General features: G+C 43.6%; 1 protein-coding gene across 1 annotated transcript in view; it reads right to left on the reverse strand.

Moving 5' to 3' along the window:
• Window positions 1-21,668, reverse strand: part of LOC310778945 (histone deacetylase 4-like) — a gene marked incomplete at both ends in the record, with an annotated part of 250,667 nt that overhangs the window by 24,479 nt on the left and 204,520 nt on the right. Inside the window, 2 exons of the mRNA XM_083639417.1 lie at window positions 1,515-1,648; window positions 11,762-11,880. Coding sequence (XP_083495543.1) covers window positions 1,515-1,648; window positions 11,762-11,880 — 253 coding nt within the window. The remainder of the gene's footprint in view (window positions 1-1,514; window positions 1,649-11,761; window positions 11,881-21,668) is intronic.

The following is a 21,668-nucleotide window of genomic DNA, read 5'->3' on the forward strand; positions in this document are numbered from 1 at the left end:
GCGTACCCAGAGAATATACTGTGTGTGTGCTGTGCAGGCGTACCCAGAGAATATACTGTGTGTGTGCTGTGCAGGCGTACCCAGAGAATATACTGTGTGTGTGTGCTGTGCAGGCGTACCCAGAGAATATACTGTGTGTGTGCTGTGCAGGCGTACCCAGAGAATATACTGTGTGTGTGGTGTGCAGGCGTACCCAGAGAATATACTGTGTGTGTGCTGTGCAGGCGTACCCAGAGAATATACTGTGTGTGTGCTGTGCAGGCGTACCCAGAGAATATACTGTGTGTGTGCTGTGCAGGCGTACCCAGAGAATATACTGTGTGTGTGCTGTGCAGGCGTACCCAGAGAATATACTGTGTGTGCGCTGTGCAGGCGTACCCAGAGAATATACTGTGTGTGTGTGCTGTGCAGGCGTACCCAGAGAATATACTGTGTGTGTGTGCTGTGCAGGCGTACCCAGAGAATATACTGTGTGTGTGCTGTGCAGGCGTACCCAGAGAATATACTGTGTGTGTGCTGTGCAGGCGTACCCAGAGAATATACTGTGTGTGTGCTGTGCAGGCGTACCCAGAGAATATACTGTGTGTGTGCTGTGCAGGCGTACCCAGAGAATATACTGTGTGTGTGCGCTGTGCAGGCGTACCCAGAGAATATACTGTGTGTGTGCTGTGCAGGCGTACCCAGAGAATATACTGTGTGTGTGCGCTGTGCAGGCGTACCCAGAGAATATACTGTGTGTGTGCGCTGTGCAGGCGTACCCAGAGAATATACTGTGTGTGTGCGCTGTGCAGGCGTACCCAGAGAATATACTGTGTGTGTGTGTTGTGCAGGCGTACCCAGAGAATATACTGTGTGTGTGCTGTGCAGGCGTACCCAGAGAATATACTGTGTGTGTGTGCTGTGCAGGCGTACCCAGAGAATATACTGTGTGTGTGTGCTGTGCAGGCGTACCCAGAGAATATACTGTGTGTGTGCTGTGCAGGCGTACCCAGAGAATATACTGTGTGTGCGCTGTGCAGGCGTACCCAGAGAATATACTGTGTGTGTGTGTGCTGTGCAGGCGTACCCAGAGAATATACTGTGTGTGTGCTGTGCAGGCGCGCCTTTCTTCAGCACTGCCATGCTTCACATTCACACAGTTAACACCTCTGCCCAATATGGCCGCAGTCTGCCTCTGCTGTTGCTCACTCAGCAGCTCAACTTCAACAATTGGAGGTTCAGCACTGGGCGATAGTCATCGCATACATACAGTATGGCACATATTGGAATATAGCTTTTAAAAGCACAACAAAGGAGAATTATTGCCTTTATAGTGAAACTGATAAACAAATATTAGGTTAGGATGTATGTATTGGCACTAGGGTCGGGTCATTGGAGGATACTCTGACGGTAGGGTTTGAGAGGTAGGCAAAAGCATTAGTTTTTGTTTGGCATACCCCATCTATCATCCCTCAATCATCCATCCCCCCCGCCTCCCATCCCTCCATCCATCCTCCCATGTGCTCTCATCTTACCTCATTGCCCAGCAGAGCGGAGACGCAGGCTTCGGAGGCGTCACATATGGCTGTGAGGTCGTGACCCCCCTCCAGGGCTAGCACCAACCGGCCGCCTGCCAGACCCATCAGCTGCCTGGTCAGGTAGCCAAAGCCTGGACACACAGGAAATGACAGCAGAGAGGAGGGAGGGAGGGAGGGAGAGAGATAGAGAGAGATAGAGAGAGAGAGAGAGAGGGGGGGACAGAGAGGGATGGTGGAGTATTGCTGTTCAGGCTCAAAGTTCCTTTTTGGACATTGATCAAAGAAAAAAAGAGACATGGGGGTTTGAGGGTGGATGAAAAAATGGGCGATTGCATCATATTTTGTTCAAGGAGAGAGCGAGAGCAAGAGAGAGAAAGACAGAGAGAGAGAGAGAAAGAGAGAGCAAGATAGAGAAAGAAGGCACCAGGGATTTTCGGGGGGCCTAAAAACACGGCATAATACGAGCCAGGTTTAATTTTAATAAATGCAGCTTTGCGTTTTGGCTGGGCAACTGCCTTTGATCTTTCTCTTCCAGGAGGAGGGGGGGGGGGGTTAATATATGCATTCAGCCATACCAATCTCCCCCCCACCCCCCCCGCTCTACCTCTCTCCCTCATCCTGCAATCCCTCTAAAGCACCCTTATCGCCTCCTCCCCAGCCATGACCCTGTTCTTATATGAGATCTGCAGGATGGTTTGAGAGAAGCCCTTTGCTGGCACGCCAAGGGCTCGGTCTGAATACACAAGTCAAAGAGCTACAAAATAAAGAAGTGTGTGTCTGTGTGTGTGTGTGTGTGCACGTTAGACCAGACTGATGAATCAACTAGACTGACCACTAACTACCATTACATACATGAGCAATTGTGCCCCACTGTTGGACATGACTCTTGGTTCAGATCATTCCAGCTGCATGAATCAGACGCACTGCTTGATAGGCTATGTGAATGAGCTGTTAACCTGTCATCATGCTTTTACACCAACGTTTTTAGAATGGGGTACAGATTTCCCTATTCCCTAAAAGCCACAACTCCTGGCTTTTCCCAAATGTGGACAGGTCAGACAGGCGCAATGTGATCAGTGTGGGGAGAGAGGGGTATGGTGAGTGTGTCTCTGTACAGTATGTGTTTGGAGATTGGGTTCTTGATGGACAGGCTCAGTGTGATCAGTGTGGGGAGAGAGGGGTATGGTGAGTGTGTCTCTGTACATTATGTGTTGGGAGATTGGGCTCTTGATGGACAGGCTCAGTCAGTGTGGGGAGAGAGGGGTATGGTGAGTGTGTCTCTGTACATTATGTGTTTGGAGATTGGGTTCTTGATGGAGAGGCTCAGTGTGATCAGTGTGGGGAGAGAGGGGTATGGTGAGTGTGTCTCTGTACAGTATGTGTTTGGAGATTGGGTTCTTGATGGAGAGGCTCAGTGTGATCAGTGTGGGGAGAGAGGGGTATGGTGAGTGTGTCTATGTACAGTATGTGTTGGGAGATTGGGTTCTTGATGGAGAGGCTCAGTGTGATCAGTGTGGGGAGAGAGGGGTATGGTGAGTGTGTCTATGTACAGTATGTGTTGGGAGATTGGGTTCTTGATGGAGAGGCTCAGTGTGATCAGTGTGGGGAGAGAGGGATATGGTGAGTGTGTCTCTGTACAGTATGTGTTGGGAGTAGGGTTGTCAAAAGTATCGATAGTATCGAAAAGTATCGATACTGAAAATTTGAATCGGATACAATACTCATTTGCAACAGGTATCGAAAGTATCGAAAGTATCAATACTAAAAAGTTTAAATGGATACAATACTAATTTGCAACAGTTTTGATACCATCAGTGCTTTCTTTTAATGAAAAATCACTGATTTTCCCCTCCCTATCATTGGGTATCTGTTGCTTCAACAAGCTAAAGGTGTTCTGGTGTCTAGAGCAGGGCTAATCTGCTGTCTAAATTCAAAGTTTTATCAGGCCTAGATTATGGAGAAGTGTGCGTCTGTTTGTCCATCTGTCTAACTTTATTTTTATGCCTCTTGATGTGTCGTCATCCCCCCTTCCCGTGGTATCGAAAATGGTATCGAGTATCGATATTTTCCTGGGTATCGGTATCGAAGTAGAAATTCTAGTATCGTGACATCCCTAGTTGGGAGATTGGGCTCTTGATGGACAGGCTCAGTGTGATCAGTGTGGGGAGAGAGGGGTATGGTGAGTGTGCCTCTGTACAGTATGTGTTGGGAGATTGGGCTCTTGATGGTGTCTACCAGCTTACAGTAAATCAATGGGAACATTACTTCATTCAGATGAAGAGTGTGTCAATGACAAAGAGAAAATCTCTGAGCCTAGAATCAGCACATTTATCAAATTCATCTGCACAGTGACTGAGAAGTGAAAGAGAAGAGAGGAAAAAAAGAAAACAATTCCCCAAATTACACAAAAATACACACAAAATGATCTTCTATTCACTCGCCCCTCGCTCTCTCTCAACAAAACAAGAAAAGAACGGCCAAAAACTGGTGCTGCACAAGTGTACTGTACTGTAATACATACGGTGACTCTTTATGGAAGGCATGCAGCCTCCCTACAGCTGTGCAACAGTCCCTGACACTGGGGACCAGGGATGTTCATTTTGAACAATTTCCATAATCGAAATTGGGGAAAATTAACGATCAATTATCGATTATCGATAGCGTAATAATAATAATAATAATATATATATATATATATATATATATATATATTTTTACTCTGGTCTGGTAATAACGTTGCGCGTTCTCGGCCAGCTATAATGGAGATGCCGCTGTGTAGTAAGAACATCAGACACTAGCGCTGTGGCCAGGTAAACAAACATGTCAGGTTACATGATGTAAGGCAATCGGCGTCTTCCAGCGCAGCTGACAGCAGAGTCAAACCCGCGGTAACGTTGACAACCACAGTCAGTTTTGTTGGCACAAAGGCCCCCGCCCAGCCAGAAAACTAGAGACTATATGAAGCTCCACCTCACGTTAGTCGGCTGTGCAATGGAGTGGGGCGAGGAGGAACGAATTCCACCCAAACCTAGTCCGAAAAAAAATAATAATAATAATAATAATAATAATACCGGTAATAATAATCGGAAAAAAATCCACATGATCGAATTCATTCCTCAACGATCAATTATCGATGATCGATAATTGATGAACATCCCTACTGGGGACGACTGTCGCCAAGAGACTCATTCTGAAGGAGTGGAAGTCTCCCTCTCCTCCCTCCTTTCAGTTGTGGCTGATGTACTCTACTTCCTGAGGACCAACTCACTTTGGAAGTTTTCCACTATTTGGGACCTGTTTCTGGCCTACTTTGACGTAGTCAGGGGTGACAAGTGACTCGCCCAGCTGGCCTCTCATGGACCCCTTTCAAAACATCTTTCATAAGCACATGAGCACACTACGCTGCTGGTAGCCGAGTTGTTACTTTGACAATGTAGTATACTAGGGGTGTCACGATACACTCAGTTCACGATACGATACGTATCACGATACTGGGTTCACGATAACGATACGATACGATACGATTTTAACAATATTTTTTTAAACTTGAATAATGACAATATATGACTGGAAAAGTAGTATTTTATTTGAAATGCACAAATACAAAACATGCTGTTGTGGGAAATTGTTATTACAATAACAACTAGAAAAAACATGAGATTGGAGATAAGGCTTATCTTGAAATAGAATGAGTTACACCGTCACTTAGATTTACTTTGAACTAAAAGGTTTCTCAGCAGTATAAATTCTCATTATGCATCTTCAGTTTTTCTTCAAACTCAAACAACAAGACTTTTCTTAGTCTATTTTTTATGCATCTTCAGTTTTTCCTGTCAAGTAAACAGTTTTGCCAGAAACTCAATTGAATGGTTTCTCTCCTGTATAACTTCTCATGTGTCTCTTCAGAGACTTGTTCAACTGAACTACTTTCCACACATTGAACTTCAACAAACAAAGACGTTTCTTTGTCTACTTTTGAAAAAAAAAAAAAATTTTTTTTTTTTTTTTTTTTTCCACGATATGAGATTTCATCTCAACGATACATATCGTGACGTTTTACTATCGCGAAATTTCGTGGGACGATATATTGTGACACCCCTATTAGTCTAGCAGCAAGTCCTCAAAAAAGGCTTTAGTTTTTGAGATACCCCTACCCGAGGTAGAACAAATGACAACAATGATTTTTCTTATCTTTAGGGTCTCCCATTAATGAAATTGATTGTTGTCAAAAAAAAAATTGGGGGAAAAGATGTTTTTTTGGCTGTTCTTTAGAACTACCCCAATCCCTGAAAAAGAGCCAAATTAGGCCAGTCCGAATAGGGGAAAGGTGACAAAAAAGCCAATAACTTGAGAATGCTCACTCTTTTCCTCATCAGATTTGCTGAGGTATGAACCAGGTGGCTGCCCTACATCACCAAATAGTCAAAAAATGATTTACCTAAAAAGATAATGAATTATAGTCCTGTAAATATAGCTTTAGTTTAGGCGGAAATTGTAATTTGTGGTGATAGGAACATAGGACTCCATCACTTTTCTCTCATTTATCAGAAAAACTGAATCCCTGAAAAATATACCATTACGGAGTTGTCTAGGGTGCTATTGAACACTGACCAGTAGCTGTATGGAGATATCTGGTACAGTTGTATTGCAAATGAGATTTTTTTAGACATAGGCCTACTACCTCTTCTCTGAAACAGTCAAATTAGGTCACTGGCATAATAGTCTATAAGTTAAGAATGCTCACTCTGATGGTCATCATATTTGGAGAGGGAAATACCAGGTGGCTGAACTACATCACCAAATAGTCAGAATGTGAGTAACCCAATAAAATAAAGATTATCTAAATTACAAACCACCTGGAGCCGCTGTAGCGGGTCGTCCACTAATCGTTTTGGATCAAAGAGGTCGGTGGTTCAATTCCCACCTCCTCCAGTCTGCATGTCGAAGTGTCCTTGGTCAAGATACTGAACCCCAAATTCCTCCTGATGGTGTGCCAGCACCCTAACCTGCCGCCATCGGTGGTAAATGGCAAATGGCCTGCATTTATATAGCGCTTTTATCCAAAGCGCTTTACAATCAGTAGATAAGTCTACATTCACCCATTCATACACCGATAGCCTGCCGCGCAGGCCGGGAGCAAGGAGGGTTAAAGGTGTCTTGCCCAAGGACACAGCGACAGCAGCTGGAAGGGAGCGGGGATCGAACCGCCGACCCTTGCGTCATTGGCCGACCCGCTCTACCTCCTGAGCTAAAGCCGCCCCGGTGCATGAATAGGTGAATGTACCTACTGATTGTAAAGCGCTTTAAATAAAAGCGCTATATAAATGCAAGCCATTTACCATTACCATAAAACAGAAATAACAAGCTGTAAATATTGGAAGTTTGATTGAAACTGGAACATTAATCCAAGTATAATAGTAATCATAATACATAATACACAATCACAAAAACAGACTAGAAAAACGGACTAGAAAACAAAATAACCAAGGCAAAAATAAAACAGAACAGAGAAATAAAAAGTGGCTGCTTATTTGTCCAGGTATATGGACACTTTTTTCACACTCAAAGTCCAAATATCCAAATATGAAATACAGTATCAGGCCTTTGTTGAACGTATTATGACCCTACCAGATTATTGTGCCAGTGTTTGGGAGTCTGGGGCACATTCACAACCTTATACTCCATTTACTGCAATTGTAAGGATTGCAAAATACTGATGCAAACAAAACTGTCTAAATATTGTTCAGTCTGGAGGCAGCCTGTCTATCTGGAGACGATCATGTTTAATATACTGCATCCTTAGTATCATTGTCCATTTGTCAGATTAAGCTATCACAATGTTACATTCTTTCCTCTTCTGTGTATCATATTGTAAGCTTTTTCCGAAGTATTTGGATCTTTCATTGTTGCTGCGCATAAGATGTTGGAAGGCCAACAGAGAAGCACTGGCACTTTCCACTCTCTCCACAGTTTGGATCTTTGCAATACAAGTGAGTAATGTCTCTCACTTCTGTAGGTGCTGGGGGGTTTCCTAAATAGGACTGGTTGGCTCCATCTCTGGCAATCCATCCCTTGACGATAGGACTCCATAACAGGGGTTTGGGCATGTGACTGTGAAACCATATCAGTGTCTGATACATTGCTCTTGCTGTCTACCAGCATGTCATGCACTCACTGGCTGTGACACAACAAGTAGTTTGTACAGAATAGGAAAGACAACAGCATTCACCAAACTCAAGACCCATCTCAGTGAGCTCAAAGATCTGGCCCATTTTGGACTCTGCCAGCTTGGAAGAGTCTTTGCCAGTCGCAAGAGAATTTGCACTTCTGCTTTACGGAAAAAATAAAAAGGAAAATGGACTGATGTGCACAAACTTGGATGAACTGAGGTTCATAATTGCATCAACAACATATGCAGCCTCTGCAAATTTGCCACCAACAGAGGATGCATTTGCACAACATGTGCAAAGAGCAATGTATCAGACAGCGATATGGTGTCACAGTCACATGCCCAAACCAATGTTATGGAGTCCTATCGGCAAGGGATGGATTGTCAGAGATGGAGCCATTAAACCAGTCCTATTTAGGAAACCCCCAGCACCTACAGAAGTGAGAGACATTACTTACTTGTATTGCAAAGATCCAAACTGTTAAAAGAGTGGAAAGTGCCAGTGCCTCTCTGTTGGCCTCCCCTGTACGGAGTTCAGCACCTGCTGTGCAGAATGTCAAAATGTGTCCCCAAACATCTGAGGAACCTGACATTTGACATTCTAGTATCTATATACTTGACCTCTCACTGAAACACATCTTATGTACGCGCAGCAACAATGAAACATCCAAATACTTCGGAAAAAGGTTACAATATGATACACAGAAGAGGATTTTTTTTTACATTGTGATAGCTTAATCTGACAAATGGACAATGATACTAAGGATACAGTATATTAAACATGATTGTCTCCAGATAGACAGGCTGCCTACAGACTGAGCAATATTTAGACAGTTTGTTTGCATCAGTCTTTTGCAAGCCTTACAATTGCAGTCCATGGAGTATAAGCTTGTGAATGTGCCCCAGACTCCCAAACACTGGCACAATAATCTGGTAGGGTCATAATATGTTCAACAAAGGGCTGATACTGTATTTCATATTTGGATATTTGGACTTTGGCTGTGAAACAAGTGTCCATATGCCAGGTCAAATGAGCAGTTTTTTTTTCTAGTCTGTTCTCCTGTTTTTGTTCATGAAATTAAATGAAGCACTGAGATTTGGGGCTACTATAAAACAAATGTATTATGATTACTATTATACTTGTATTATTCCATCATGTCAAGACAGGAGATACTACTGATTTATAGTTTGGATTAATGTTCCAGTTTCAATAAAACTTCCAATATTTACACCTTGTATTTCTATGTTTTAGAGGCTTGTAATTTAGATCAACTTTATTTTATTGGGTTCCCCACATTCTGACTATTTGGTGATGTAGTTCAGCCACCTGGTATTTCCCTCTCCAAATATGATGATCATCAGAGTGAGCATTCTTAACTTATAGGCCACAGTACCCATCTGACCTCAAACACTATACCTTCCCAACTCCAACATCCCCTTCATCTCCAAAACTCTTGAGAGGGTGGTTGCCGCCCAACTCCAGTCCCACCTCGACTCAAACAACCTCCACAAACCATTTCAATATGATTTCCGCCCTAATCACAGCACTGAAACAGCCCTGTTAAAAATAAATAATGACTTCCTCCGTGCAGCTGACTCTGGAATCCTCACCATCCTCATCCTCCTTGACCTCTCCACTGCTTTCTATACCATCTCCCACCCACTACTTGTGGAGCACCTGGCGAACATTGGAATCACTGGTGTTGCACTTTCCTGGTTTGCATCCTACCTCCCGACAGACAACAGTTTGTCCAACTAGGGAACCACTTGTCCGGGTGTTCTGCCATTTGACCCAGGGGTCAGTATTGGGTCCACTCCTATTCATCACCTACCTCCTCCCCCTGGGTAAAATCCTCCGACACTATGGTGTCCAGTTTCACTGCTACGCCGATGATACCCAGGTCTATATCTCCACCAAACCCACCACCGCTCTTCCTCCCACCTCCCTCACTGCCTGCCTCCAGGACATCAGGAGCTGGATGAGCAGTAACTTCCTGAAGTTAAATGCCAGTAAAACCGAGGCCCTCCTCATCGGCTCCAAAAACATCCTCTCCAAAGCTCAAAACACCACTGCCCCAAACATCATCATTGACAGCTTCCCTGTTCCCTTCTCCACCCAAGTCAAGAGCCTCTGCGTCATTCTGAACAGCACCCTCTCCTTTGCACCCCACATAAAAAACATCACCCGGTCTGCTTTCTTCCACATCCGCAACATCTCCAGACTCCGCCCATCCCTGTCCCAACACAGCACCAAAGTCCTCATCCTGATCCACGTTACATCCCAGATTAATTACTGCAGCTCTCTTCTCTCTGGCCTACCCACCAAATTGCTCAACAGACTCCAAATGCCTGGATCATCACCCGCACTAAATCATCTGACCACCTCACCCCTGTCCTCATTCAACTCCACTGGCTTCCCATTCACTACCGGATTGACTTCAAAAACCTTCTGCTCACTTACAAAGCCCTACACAACCTAGCACCCACCCATCTCTCTGACCTCCTCCAGGAATACACCCCTTCCCGCTCCCTACGCTCTTCCTCAGCTGGCCTCCTGACTGTCCCGCCTCCCTCGCATCAGTACCATGGGTGCTAGGGCCTTCAGCTGCTCTGCACCCAGACTCTGGAACTCGTTGCCATCACACATCCAACAATCTGACTCCATCACCACGTTCAAATCCCACCTCAAAACCCACCTGTTCAAATTGGCCTACTACCTTTAATCATACAGTACTCAATCTGTTATTCGCCTGCCGTGTGTATCTCCTGTCTTTTCTTATATCTACGCTCGTCATATTTTAATGATGCTGGTGTTTGCAATGCTTGTTTTTATGTATGATATTTTAGAATGTCATGTCTCTTTTATGCACTGTACAATGACCTTGGGTGTTTTGAAAGGTGTCACCAAATAAAATGTATTATTATTATGTTTACAGGACTATAATTCATTATCTTTTTAGGTAAATCATTTTTTGACTATTTGGTGATGTAGGGCAGCCAGCTGGTTCATACCTCAGCAAATCTGACGAGGAAAAGAGTGAGCATTCCCAAGTTATAGGCTTTTATGCCACTTATTCCCCATTCAGAATAACATACAATAATTTGACTGTTTCAGTGAAGAGGTAGTAGGCCTATGTCTAAAGAAATCTCATTTGCAATAGAACTGTACCAGATATCTCCATACAACTACTGGTCAGTGTTCAATAGCACCCTAGACAACTCAGTAATGGTATATTTTTCAGGGATTTCAGTTTTTCTGATAAATGAGAGAAAAGTGATGGAGTCCTATGTTCCTATCACCACAAAGTACAATTTCCGCCTAAACTAAAGCTATATTTACAGGACTATAAGTCATTATCTTTTTAGGTAAATCATTTTTTGACTATTTGGTGATGTAGGGCAGCCACCTGGTTCATACCTCAGCAAATCTGATGAGGAAAAGAGTGAGCATTCTCAAGTTATTGGCTTTTTTGTCACCTTTCCCCTATTCGGACTGGCCTAATTTGGCTCTTTTTCAGGGATTGGGGTAGTTCTAAAGAACAGCCAAAAAAACATCTTTTCCCCCAATTTTTTTTTTGACAACAATCAATTTCATTAATGGGAGACCCTAAAGATGAGAAAAATCATTGTTGTCATTTGTTCTACCTCGGGTAGGGGTATCTCAAAATCTGAGGGCCCATTCTGCTAGACTATATAGTATACCGTAATTATGTTTTTCCTTTTTCCTGTGTATGAGCCTGTTTTTGTTTCTATGTTTATGTTCTGTTTTCATGTTCTGAAAACTGTAAAATAAAATATATATAAAAAAGAAATTAGGGGCAAAAATATCAGTCTTCTGTCTGACACATGTGGTGTTGAAACGTTAGTCTATTATTTTTACACCTAATAATTAAAGGTATTTAATCCGAGCTGCTCCAGATTTTCCTTTTTCATTGATGATGCGTCCCTCCTCTGTGATGCACCGGATCTGCCTTTATAGCTTAAGCGCGGTGGGACTCCTCTTATTTTTCCTCATTAGAAGAATAATGCTTTAAAATGAGGTGTAGTTATTCAAGTGGCTGTGGGCAGCACTTACATTTGGCTGTCAGTCTGTATCCTCCCAGGGGCGGAGCGTGGCCCTCCACTGCATCAAAGCCTGATGACACAAGGACCACGTCTGGGGCAAACTCGTTGGCAATAGGCATCACCACCGTCCTAGAGGAAGGGTCAACAAAATAATATATTTACCATGGAGACTGTTATGATAAGTTAATAGAACACATCCATAGAATTGATAAAAGCAGGTAGATTTTGAAAAATGATGTAAGGCTTGCCATCACTGACCAATCACTGGGGCTTTAGAGGAGGCTTTGTATTTGTGGGATTTTTGTGACTGTATCACTGTATATACTGTATAGTATGCAGTTACAGTATGTGCATGGGCATCGTTTTTTTTAGATACATGTACTGATTCGTGACTGATCACTCAATGTGCCACCAATACTTTTGGAGTTGCCAAATTTTTCTAGGCTGGCTAAATGGCAGGATATCGGCACGGCCAAACATTAATGGCACCAAATCACATTAAATACGTTTCCTGGGATATGAACCTGCAACTCAACACACTTCAAAGCACAATCAAAACCACTGAGCCGGATGAGCCAAGCTTTTAGGACACGATTTCAAGATACCACCATTTCAATCTATCCCATGGGAATACAAACAGGTTGGATTTTTCCACGACCATATTTCCACTACGTTTAACTGTGGCAATGGAAGTGGAACCCACAGCTCATTTAGACAGGGAGACTTAAGAGGCACATGAATGGGGAGAAAAGGACTACAAATGACTACAATGGATGTACTACTATGGCCTTTTGAGAGATAGTTCATATTACTTTATTTAATAATGGTTCTCTAACCTTCAAAACAGATAGTAGCAAGAACAATCTTTTCTGCTGCTCATTTGAATTAAAACATTCATTATATTTTTTCTATAGCTTTGCTACCCTTCATGAATCTCAATGCAAACATTCATCCATAAGTTTTGTGTGTGTGTGTGTGTGTGTGTGTGTGTGTGTGTGTGTGTGTGTGTGTGTGCATGCGTGCGTGCGTGCGTGCACGTGCATGTGTAGGATGGCAGAACCATGGACACTTCTTGAAGTGGGAAGTGTGGCAATTTGAGGCAGCATGATGATAGAAGATCCAGATGAAAGGAAGAACAGATAATATTGTGTGTGTGTGTGTGTGTGTGTGTGTGTGTGTGTGTGTGTGTGTGTGTGTGTGTGTGTGCTTGTGCTTGTGCATATACGCACTGTTAATTATGGAGGATAATTCTAACACGGGATGGGTGTGGTGAATGAGGGCTGTTTGAGTACAACCTCCATCTGATCTGACACACAGCTGGTAGGGACTACTCTTAGAGTATATGTGTCATACACAGAAACCCAATCAATTGCAGGATACACTGATTCACTGTAGGTTGTGGTTGAAGTTTCCATTGCTATACATGAGCCAAGCTTATATGTGACCCTACTTGACTCACCTCTATGTCATACTACTAAGATTGTTTTGCACGGAAATATTACCGGTAGATTGCATTAAATCTATATATACAATTGAGTATGTGGACTTTGTCTGTTTGTTTCAAGTTCTGTGTTCGGCCACAGCTATGCCGTTTTACGTGCGATCGGGCTGAAACCTTCAGGGTGTGTAAAGGGCACCCGTTTTAATTTGGCTAATTAGCTAATGATGTGATGTCATCAGTGATGATGTCAAAATGATGTCATAAGGGCACACACACGCACACAAGGAGGCATTGTGACAAGACTGATCAGTGATGTCATAGTGGGGCACACACACACACACACACACACACACACACACACACACACACACACACACACACACACACACACACACACACATGGAGGCATTGTGACATCATTCTGAGCCAAAATATTTGACTGGAACTCTAAGGCCTACAAAATAACCCTACAGCCGAACTTGCCATCTTGCTGCTCGGAGTCCTCACTGAACTTCTCTACAGCTGTGCAACAATCTCTGACACTGGAGACAACTGTCGCCAAAAGACTCATTCTGAAGGAATGGAAGTCCTCCTCTTCACCTTCTTTTCAGGTGTGGCTGATGGACATGATCTCTGTTGTACAGATGGAGAGACTCAGGTCCCTGAGAACCAACTCACTTGGAAGGTTCTCAACTATCTGGGACCCGTTTTTGGCGTACTTCGACGAGGTTGAGAATGACCAGTAACTGAGGTTAGGGGAGACAAACGGCTCGCCCGGCTGATATCTTATGGACCCTTTGCGTGGGATCTACAAGCACCTTATGCGGCTGATAGCGCCATGTTTCAATCCTGAATGTTGATGTATTTTTCCCCCTTTCTTTTCCTGTGTCTGAGCCTGTTTGTCTTGTTCGTATATTGTTCTCTAAAATTGAAAGAAATATATATATAAAAAAAAAATATATATATATATATATATATAAAAAGGAGGCATTGTGATGCTATAACATTTAGTGAGCAACACACACACACCCGCGTGCGCCAATAGGGCAGGGGAGGCCGAGCCTAGGCATCGAGCGCGAGATGCCCTAGTTAGATTACATTGACTTTATTGGCTTCATATTATTAGCTTGGTTCACTTGGTGCATATCCTTTGTGCAATAATAAAGTGTGACCCCAGCAGAAAGTGTGGTAAAGCAGTAGACAAATTAATTGTGAGATGGAAAATTAATAGGAAAAAAAACAATTTTAAATAGTTTTATACTTCGGCCAAAAAACAAACAAAATTAGATTGGCATGAAGTGTGCTAATTTCTAGGTCGGGTGACCATTTCTAGCACGCTAATCTAGTGCACTGACCTCCACAGCCTTATTATAGTAGTGAGATTATTTCATAGCTTAGGCTGAATAATGAAACTGAATTATGGACACATTTAATTAAAATGTTATTAATTGCAAAATCACTTAACTAGTTTATAATAATAAGGTTGGCACACTATTACTATTATATATATTGATAATAACTAATAATAATAGCAAAAAAATATTCTCCTTATTATAGCAATCTTCTCTTTTCTAGTATATAAACATAGGAAGGAATAGAGTATAGCCCTTAAGGGTAGGGTAGACTAATATATTATGGTATAAATGAATTGTCCTGTGTGCTGTCACTGCTGCGCTATGTAATATTTTAGGTAGGTAGGTATATGACTGGTATTTTAGATAGGTAGGAACTAGGAAGTAATTTTAGTTAGGTGTTGTATTTGTAATATTTTAGGTAGGTAGGTATATGACTGGTATCTTAGATAGGTAGGAAGCCATTTTTAGTTAGGTGTTTGTATTTGTAATCATATGCTTATTTGCACCATCTATGTCTTAACTTGTACATGTGTGTTTTATGTTCTATGTCTTTACGTTTTATGGTGTGCTGACTGTGCACAATGTGTCTCTATGGGAAGAGAAGCCAAATAAAAATTTCCACCATGGTGGACAATAAAGTATCATATCATATTGTGAGCTGGGTTAGCATGACAGGTTGTCTGTGTTGTATAATAATAGAAGGAATTCCCAGATGGCAAAATCAGTGGCTCTCTGGGAGCAGCTGTGGGACCTTTGGTTCTACACAGGAATTTTTGGGCCCAGGATATTCAGGCAAGCAGTGTTTTGGTGAGGTCCGTGAGTGACGGAGTACCACAGGGTTCCGTCGTTGGTCCCCTGTACTTTGTCGACCTCAGGAACACCGTGTCGGTGTGCTGGCTGTGGGCGGGCGGCGTGCCCTGAACTCCTGAGGCCACTGGTTTTTCCATCTCTCGCTTACCACCAAATTATAACCCTCAACTGGGCACACCACACCCCCACCACAACCACACGCATACGTACACACAGCTGTCTGAGGGAGAGGCTGTATTAGGAGCTTTTTGGTAGCCCCAGACAGCTAGAGATACACAGAGAGCGTGTGCGTCACTGTGTGTCAGCATGCATCTGGCAGCAGGTCAGGAAGAAACGTCATACAAAGAAGATGGAGGAGCAATATGCAGTAAAAAAAAAGAAGAGTGAGAGAGATAGATAGAAAGAAAGAAGATGAAAGAGAGGAGGGTTGTGGGGGGAGGAGTCTAGAAAGAGAACATGGACTAAGACTGAGTGAGTAAAGTCATGAATGAACAGTGCGTGTGAATGAGTTGTGAACAACGTCAGAGTTCAAGCCCGTGCAAATCCTGTGTCATCTATTTATTGTTCCTTTTTGTGTGGCTGTAAGTTAATATTTTTGAAGCTCTTATCCCAGTAAATAAGCAGAATATGCTTTTTGTAGGGTTGGCAGCTGTATCAATCTGACGCCTTGAACCACATGTGTATTGTGTACTGGTCTAGGATCAAGTAATGCCAGAGCTTTCTCTCCTCTGACCCCCTCACTACTTTCTTAGTGTCTGAATAAACAACAACAACAACAACAAAAATACAAAGGTAATATTATAGCTGCTGCGCAGCAATGGGTCGTGGCCGGGCAAGTCTCAAGGCTTTGAGCTAGAGGTCTTCGGGTATGCCCGACCCCCCGAATACCCGAGATTCCGACCCGGACCCGGCCGGGTCTGGGTCCATTCAAAAGAAGTGCCAAACCGCTTGACCAAACCCTTAGAAAAGTCATAGCACACCTGTCCTCAATAAGCCGCATGTTTTGAGTTCGGGCATGTCTATGTGGCGCAGAAATTGTGGGAGTTATTACGCGCCAAAAAAGTGGCTGCTGCGCAGCAATGGGTCGTGGCTCGGCAAGTCTCAAGGCTTTGAGCTATTATAACATCACAATTGCTCGAGTGACATCAGTGATGGCATCACAATTGCTTGACTGACTGATGACATCACAAATACAACCTAATTGCCATAGGTAATTAAGGTAATTATAGCTGCTGCGCAGCAATGGGTCGTGGCCGGGCAAGTCTCAAGGCTTTGAGCCTTGAACCTTGAGCCTTGAAATCAGCTCAGAAGTGTCAAGTGTCAATACAAGAAGGAAGGTTGGCCATAATGACAATGAATCAGCACTTCCTGCCGCCCTTCAAAATAAAACAATTTAGAAGGTACAGGTACTGAATGCTGCTATAGCGCCCCCTAAAGGCGAAATGACACAATATTTATCCTATAGGCTCAGAGTACATCCTTCCACACCTGGACCAAGGTTGGTTAGGATCGCACGTTGTGTTCTAGAGTTATGGTGATTCTTGTGAAATTGGCCCCACCCACAGAAGTTTGGAAGTCGATTATATCGCAACGGTGTGCTTTTTTCAAATACCACGAAACAGTGTTGTGCAGGACACTCATCACATGATGTGTGCTTTGGTTTGGTGAAGACTGGACAAAATTTCAAGGGGGAATCGCAAAAAAACTGTTTTGGACCAAATTCAAAATGGCGGAAAATCTAGTCAGACGGAAATGGGCGTGGCCTAGATGAGTAGATGTGGAAGGACCCAAGGAATACAGGGAAAAAATAAGTTTGATGATAGACCATACGGTTCAGAAGTTATGGACCAGAATGTAAAGAGGGCTGTTATAGCTCCACCATCTGCTCAATTTGTGTAATTATTTCGTGTAGAATAAAAGGCCCCTCTGTGCACCTCCCTTCCAAGTTTCGTAGCTGGAGCTGTTATGGTTTCTGAATTACAGCTAATTTACTGCAAGATTTTTCGAAACCCCATGCAAGTCAATGGGGAAAAAAAATATTATGACATCACAATTGCTCGATTGACATTAGTGATGGCATCACAATTGCTTGACTGACTGATGACATCACAAATACAACCTAATTGCCAAAGGTAATTAAGGTAATTAAGCTATACACGGGGCCAGAATTCAACGTTTTGATGCACTGTGGGCTCAATTTTTGACCGATCGAAAATCTGGTTTGATACTTTTGTGTAGAACAGTCTAACGATGCAGATACTGAAGTTTGGTGTCGTTTGAAGAAAAAATGTGGGAGGAGTAGGGTTTAATTCGTCTTTGCAGTTTTTGCAGTTTTGCGGTCTTCGCTGGCCCGGCCACTAATGATGCATTTCCAACAACAGTTAATGGGATTTAAGGAAACAATATGGCAAACAAGACAAACCGTTTTATGAAAAGACCTCACAGACAACTAGATGATTATGTGAGAATTATAGCCACTGTACTCAGAGGAGAATTTAATATTCTTCAGCTGCAAATTCAGATTTTATCGCATGTCTTCCAGTTTTTTCTCTCTGTGCACCAGCTCACCCACCCACTTGCATACACACACAGCCTTGGCCCATTAACATTTGGACCATAAAAGACCCCACACTAAAGGGAGTTAGCCACAGGCGCTCATGTGGACCGCCACACGCTGCACGGGGGAACCTTGAACACCAAGGTTACTATAACTACACAAGGCTCATATCCCACTGCCCCACCCCCCAACCTTGAATGCAGACAGAGTATGTTCTGGTCCCATTGAAAACTGCTGGTGTCATCAGTTCCAATCCCATCTCCTGCAATAACATCCTGACGTCTCACAGAATAAAAAGCCACAGTGATCAATTAACAAACTGGCATAAGAGGAAACCAGAGGGCTTTAAAAGGGGACTAATTGTGCGTGAATCAGAGGCCATATATGCAGAGATGAAAAAGACCGTCTTGTTAATTAAGGGAGGGGAGAGTTTACGAGCGAGCCGTAGCTACGGGACATCCTGAGCGAGCTGTAGGCTGCGATCCAAACCACCGCTGGCTCTCTCATACGCAAGATCCCACTGTGAATGAGATCCCATGAGTAAGCATTTGCATGTAGGGTAAGCTTGTGTTTGGTACTGTTTGGTTTACCTAGCAACAGGTGTACATTATGTAAAGGTATAAAAAAATGGGGATAAAAGGCTGGACTTGAGTTTGTCTGTGTGTGAGACACACACACAGACACACACACAGACAGACACACACACTGTTACATACGTCCCCTTTCTTTTACTTCCTCTTCACTTTCTTTACTTTCCTATTGGTGAAGGCATTTGGTTTCATATATATTATGAGTGGCGGCTGTATGGAATGTATTGGGGATTATGTATTTGTCCCTTTAACTCTCCTTGGGATTTCAAGAAGATGATGTCATGCCCTGGAGAGTGGCACAGGTGCTGTGCATTACAGAGACAATAAAGATGGCGTCTAGCCAAGCACAAGCAGATGCTACAGGTGGCCTAGCAGTGAGACCAGCAGAAGCTGCAGAACACCTGTGTGAGATGAGGTGAGAAGGGAGAACCAGGCCAAGTACTGGTTACTCCAGGTACCAACCTGACATTGAGCAGGAGAGCTCCGTTAGATGGGAGTGGGCGCTTCACTTCGCCCAGCCAGTTACTCGGAGCCGACTGCCGTAATCATTGGAGAGTCTGAGGACTTCAGGGAGCGTTGTGCAGAAGACCGACGGAGACCCGAAGGAGGACCTTCTCCATTCAACCACCTCCTCACACTGAACAGTTCCAGGTCGAGCGGGCTGGCCGTGTTCGGAGTGACACAACGCCGGTGCTGGCCCAGATTGAGGTCCGACGGGAGGCCATCCACATACCGTTGTTTCGGACCATCTGGTAGGCCGCCAATCTTTTATTAATAATATAAGGAAACCAAATGCCTATTTCTTTCTATTTTCTTCTTCCTTGCTTGCGTGGGAATTAGCTGTATGACTACATAGCTTGATATCATTTCTGATCACACTAAAATACACGTCCGCTAAGAGATTGCGAGCCAATTGTGTAATATTTCTAACTATCATACCATCTAGCAATCTCCCGCGTTCGTAACATGGGCGCTTGTCCGGGGATGACTTAAAATAAACACTGAGAATAGTATGTCTTTGTGAAACAACCGGGACAGTGAAAAAAAAAAAACTTTAACTAAACCCTGTTTAGTCACGGTTTGGTTTGGGGGCTCTGAGCTAACGAAACAAGCTAATGATAGCATTTGGGAAGCTAACAAAGCAAGCATGTATATTTATAATTCACTTGTAATTTTGCGATAGTTTAACGAGTTACAGCCTGGCGTGCTATTTGAGGGGAAAGGCAAGAGTGAGTTGGATTCAGCTCGGGAAGTCGGATGTGACTAGGTTTATATCACGGCTACGAGGATTAGCGACTCGACGCCATAAACATTTCCCCGCATATAGCCGTTTGGGAGTGTAAATAAAACTAAGAGCTAGTTTGAGTGAGGTGATAGTACATCACACTGTGTGGCAGTACATTTCTATCAATAGTAGTTATAGTAAACAAAACGTTTGCGTAGCCTGCGGAGCGCAGTGTGGCATTTTGACGTAGCGTTAGCGTGTGATTTTGGCGTTGATTTTCTTGCGTAACGTTGTTGTGAATACGGCTGTGTTTACAAAACGAATTGGAGGTAAATTTTGTGGCGCTGTAACTTTGTGTGCATAGCCTAATTTTTCTTTTCAGTAGCTGGTTGACTGTGGCGTGTGTGGTCATGGCGGAGTTCGATGTGAATATATTTTGTGGCAGCGAATTTGGACGTGCTGAGTTGCGTAGGCTAAGAAAGGAAAATCTAATTGAAGTTGCAGAGTATCATGAGTGCCCCGTTGCTGGGGGGATGAAAAAGCTAGACATTGAAGCCATGCTTATTGAGAAGCTAGAACTGCCGGACTTGGTAGAACTAAAAAGGGCAGAACAAGAACTAAAAAGGGCAGAACAAAGAGAGAGAGACGCTGTCGAGAAAGAAAGAATAAAAGAAAAAGCTGAAGCTCAAATGAGGGACATTGAGTATGCTAAAATAACGTTAGCGGAGGCTCAGTCTAAGGAAAAAGTAAATGCTATGCAACGTCAACAAGAGACGCCTTTTGACATGGCCAGTGCTTTAAGGTTCAGACCTCGATTTAACCCTGATGATGTGGGAGCATTCTTTCAAGCTTTTGAGAAAATAGCTAGGGAGTTGGAATGGCCGCTAGAGAAATGGGCTATCCTCGTTCAGACAGCACTAGTGGGGAAAGCACAAGAAGCTTATGCCGCTTTGGACAGCAATGACAGCCGAGAGTATGATCTTGTGCGAAAAGTAGTCTTGGAGGCATACGAACTCGTACCAGAAGCCTACCGACAAAAGTTCAGGTCTTTAAGGCGTGAACCAGGTGGGACTTTCTTAGATCTGGCCAGACAGCAGGAAGCGGTGTTTGAGCGATGGTTAACCACCACCGACACCTTTAACTATAAAACATTGCGAGAGCTAATGCTAGCGGAGCAATTTAAAAATAGCATCCCTCGACAGCTTGAAGTGTATCTTAATGAGTTACCTTGCTGTGAAGTCAGGAAACTCGCCATAGCTGCAGATTCCTATGAATTAATCCATAAAGAGGTGCAGGGGAGGGGTAGGTTTAACCGACCTGAAGGGAGGCTGACCGTAACATCTGCCCGGCCTGTGGAGGCAGCCCCAGACCAGTGGTACTCTCCCCCTGCTCAGCCTTATGGATCAGGAAGGCGGCATGAAAAGCCACAGGAGAAGCGATACTATAACTCATACGATAAACGACCCGATAAGTCATATAATAAATCTTATGATAAATCACACTTCCCCAGAGATGAGGTTATTTGTCACTACTGTAAAAAGCCTGGGCACGTGATCAGTGACTGTCTTAGTCGTAAGCGAAAAGAGGGAGCAGGGAAAGCAGTTGGCGTGATTAGCGCTCCCGCTCCGGCTGCTCTCTATGAAAAGGATGGGTCAAATCCACCGTCTGATCCCATAAGCAAAGGCTTGGAGGGTTTTGTATCGGAGGGAACCATTTCCGCTACGCTTAGTGGGGAAAAAGTCCCGATACAAATTTTGAGGGACACTGGAGCCACGCAGTCTCTATTGCTTGAGGGAGTCCTCGATTTAACGCCAGCCAATAATTTACACACTTCCACCCCGATACAGGGTGTAGGAGGCGGTTTTGTGAGTGCCCCTAGGTATCGCGTTTATCTAAAATCTAATCTCGTAAATGGACCGGTGGAGGTAGCCATGATCTC

The sequence above is a fragment of the Poromitra crassiceps genome (assembly GCF_964638095.1).
Source record: "Poromitra crassiceps genome assembly, chromosome: 6".
In the NCBI taxonomy this organism is placed as follows: Eukaryota; Metazoa; Chordata; class Actinopteri; order Beryciformes; family Melamphaidae; genus Poromitra; species Poromitra crassiceps.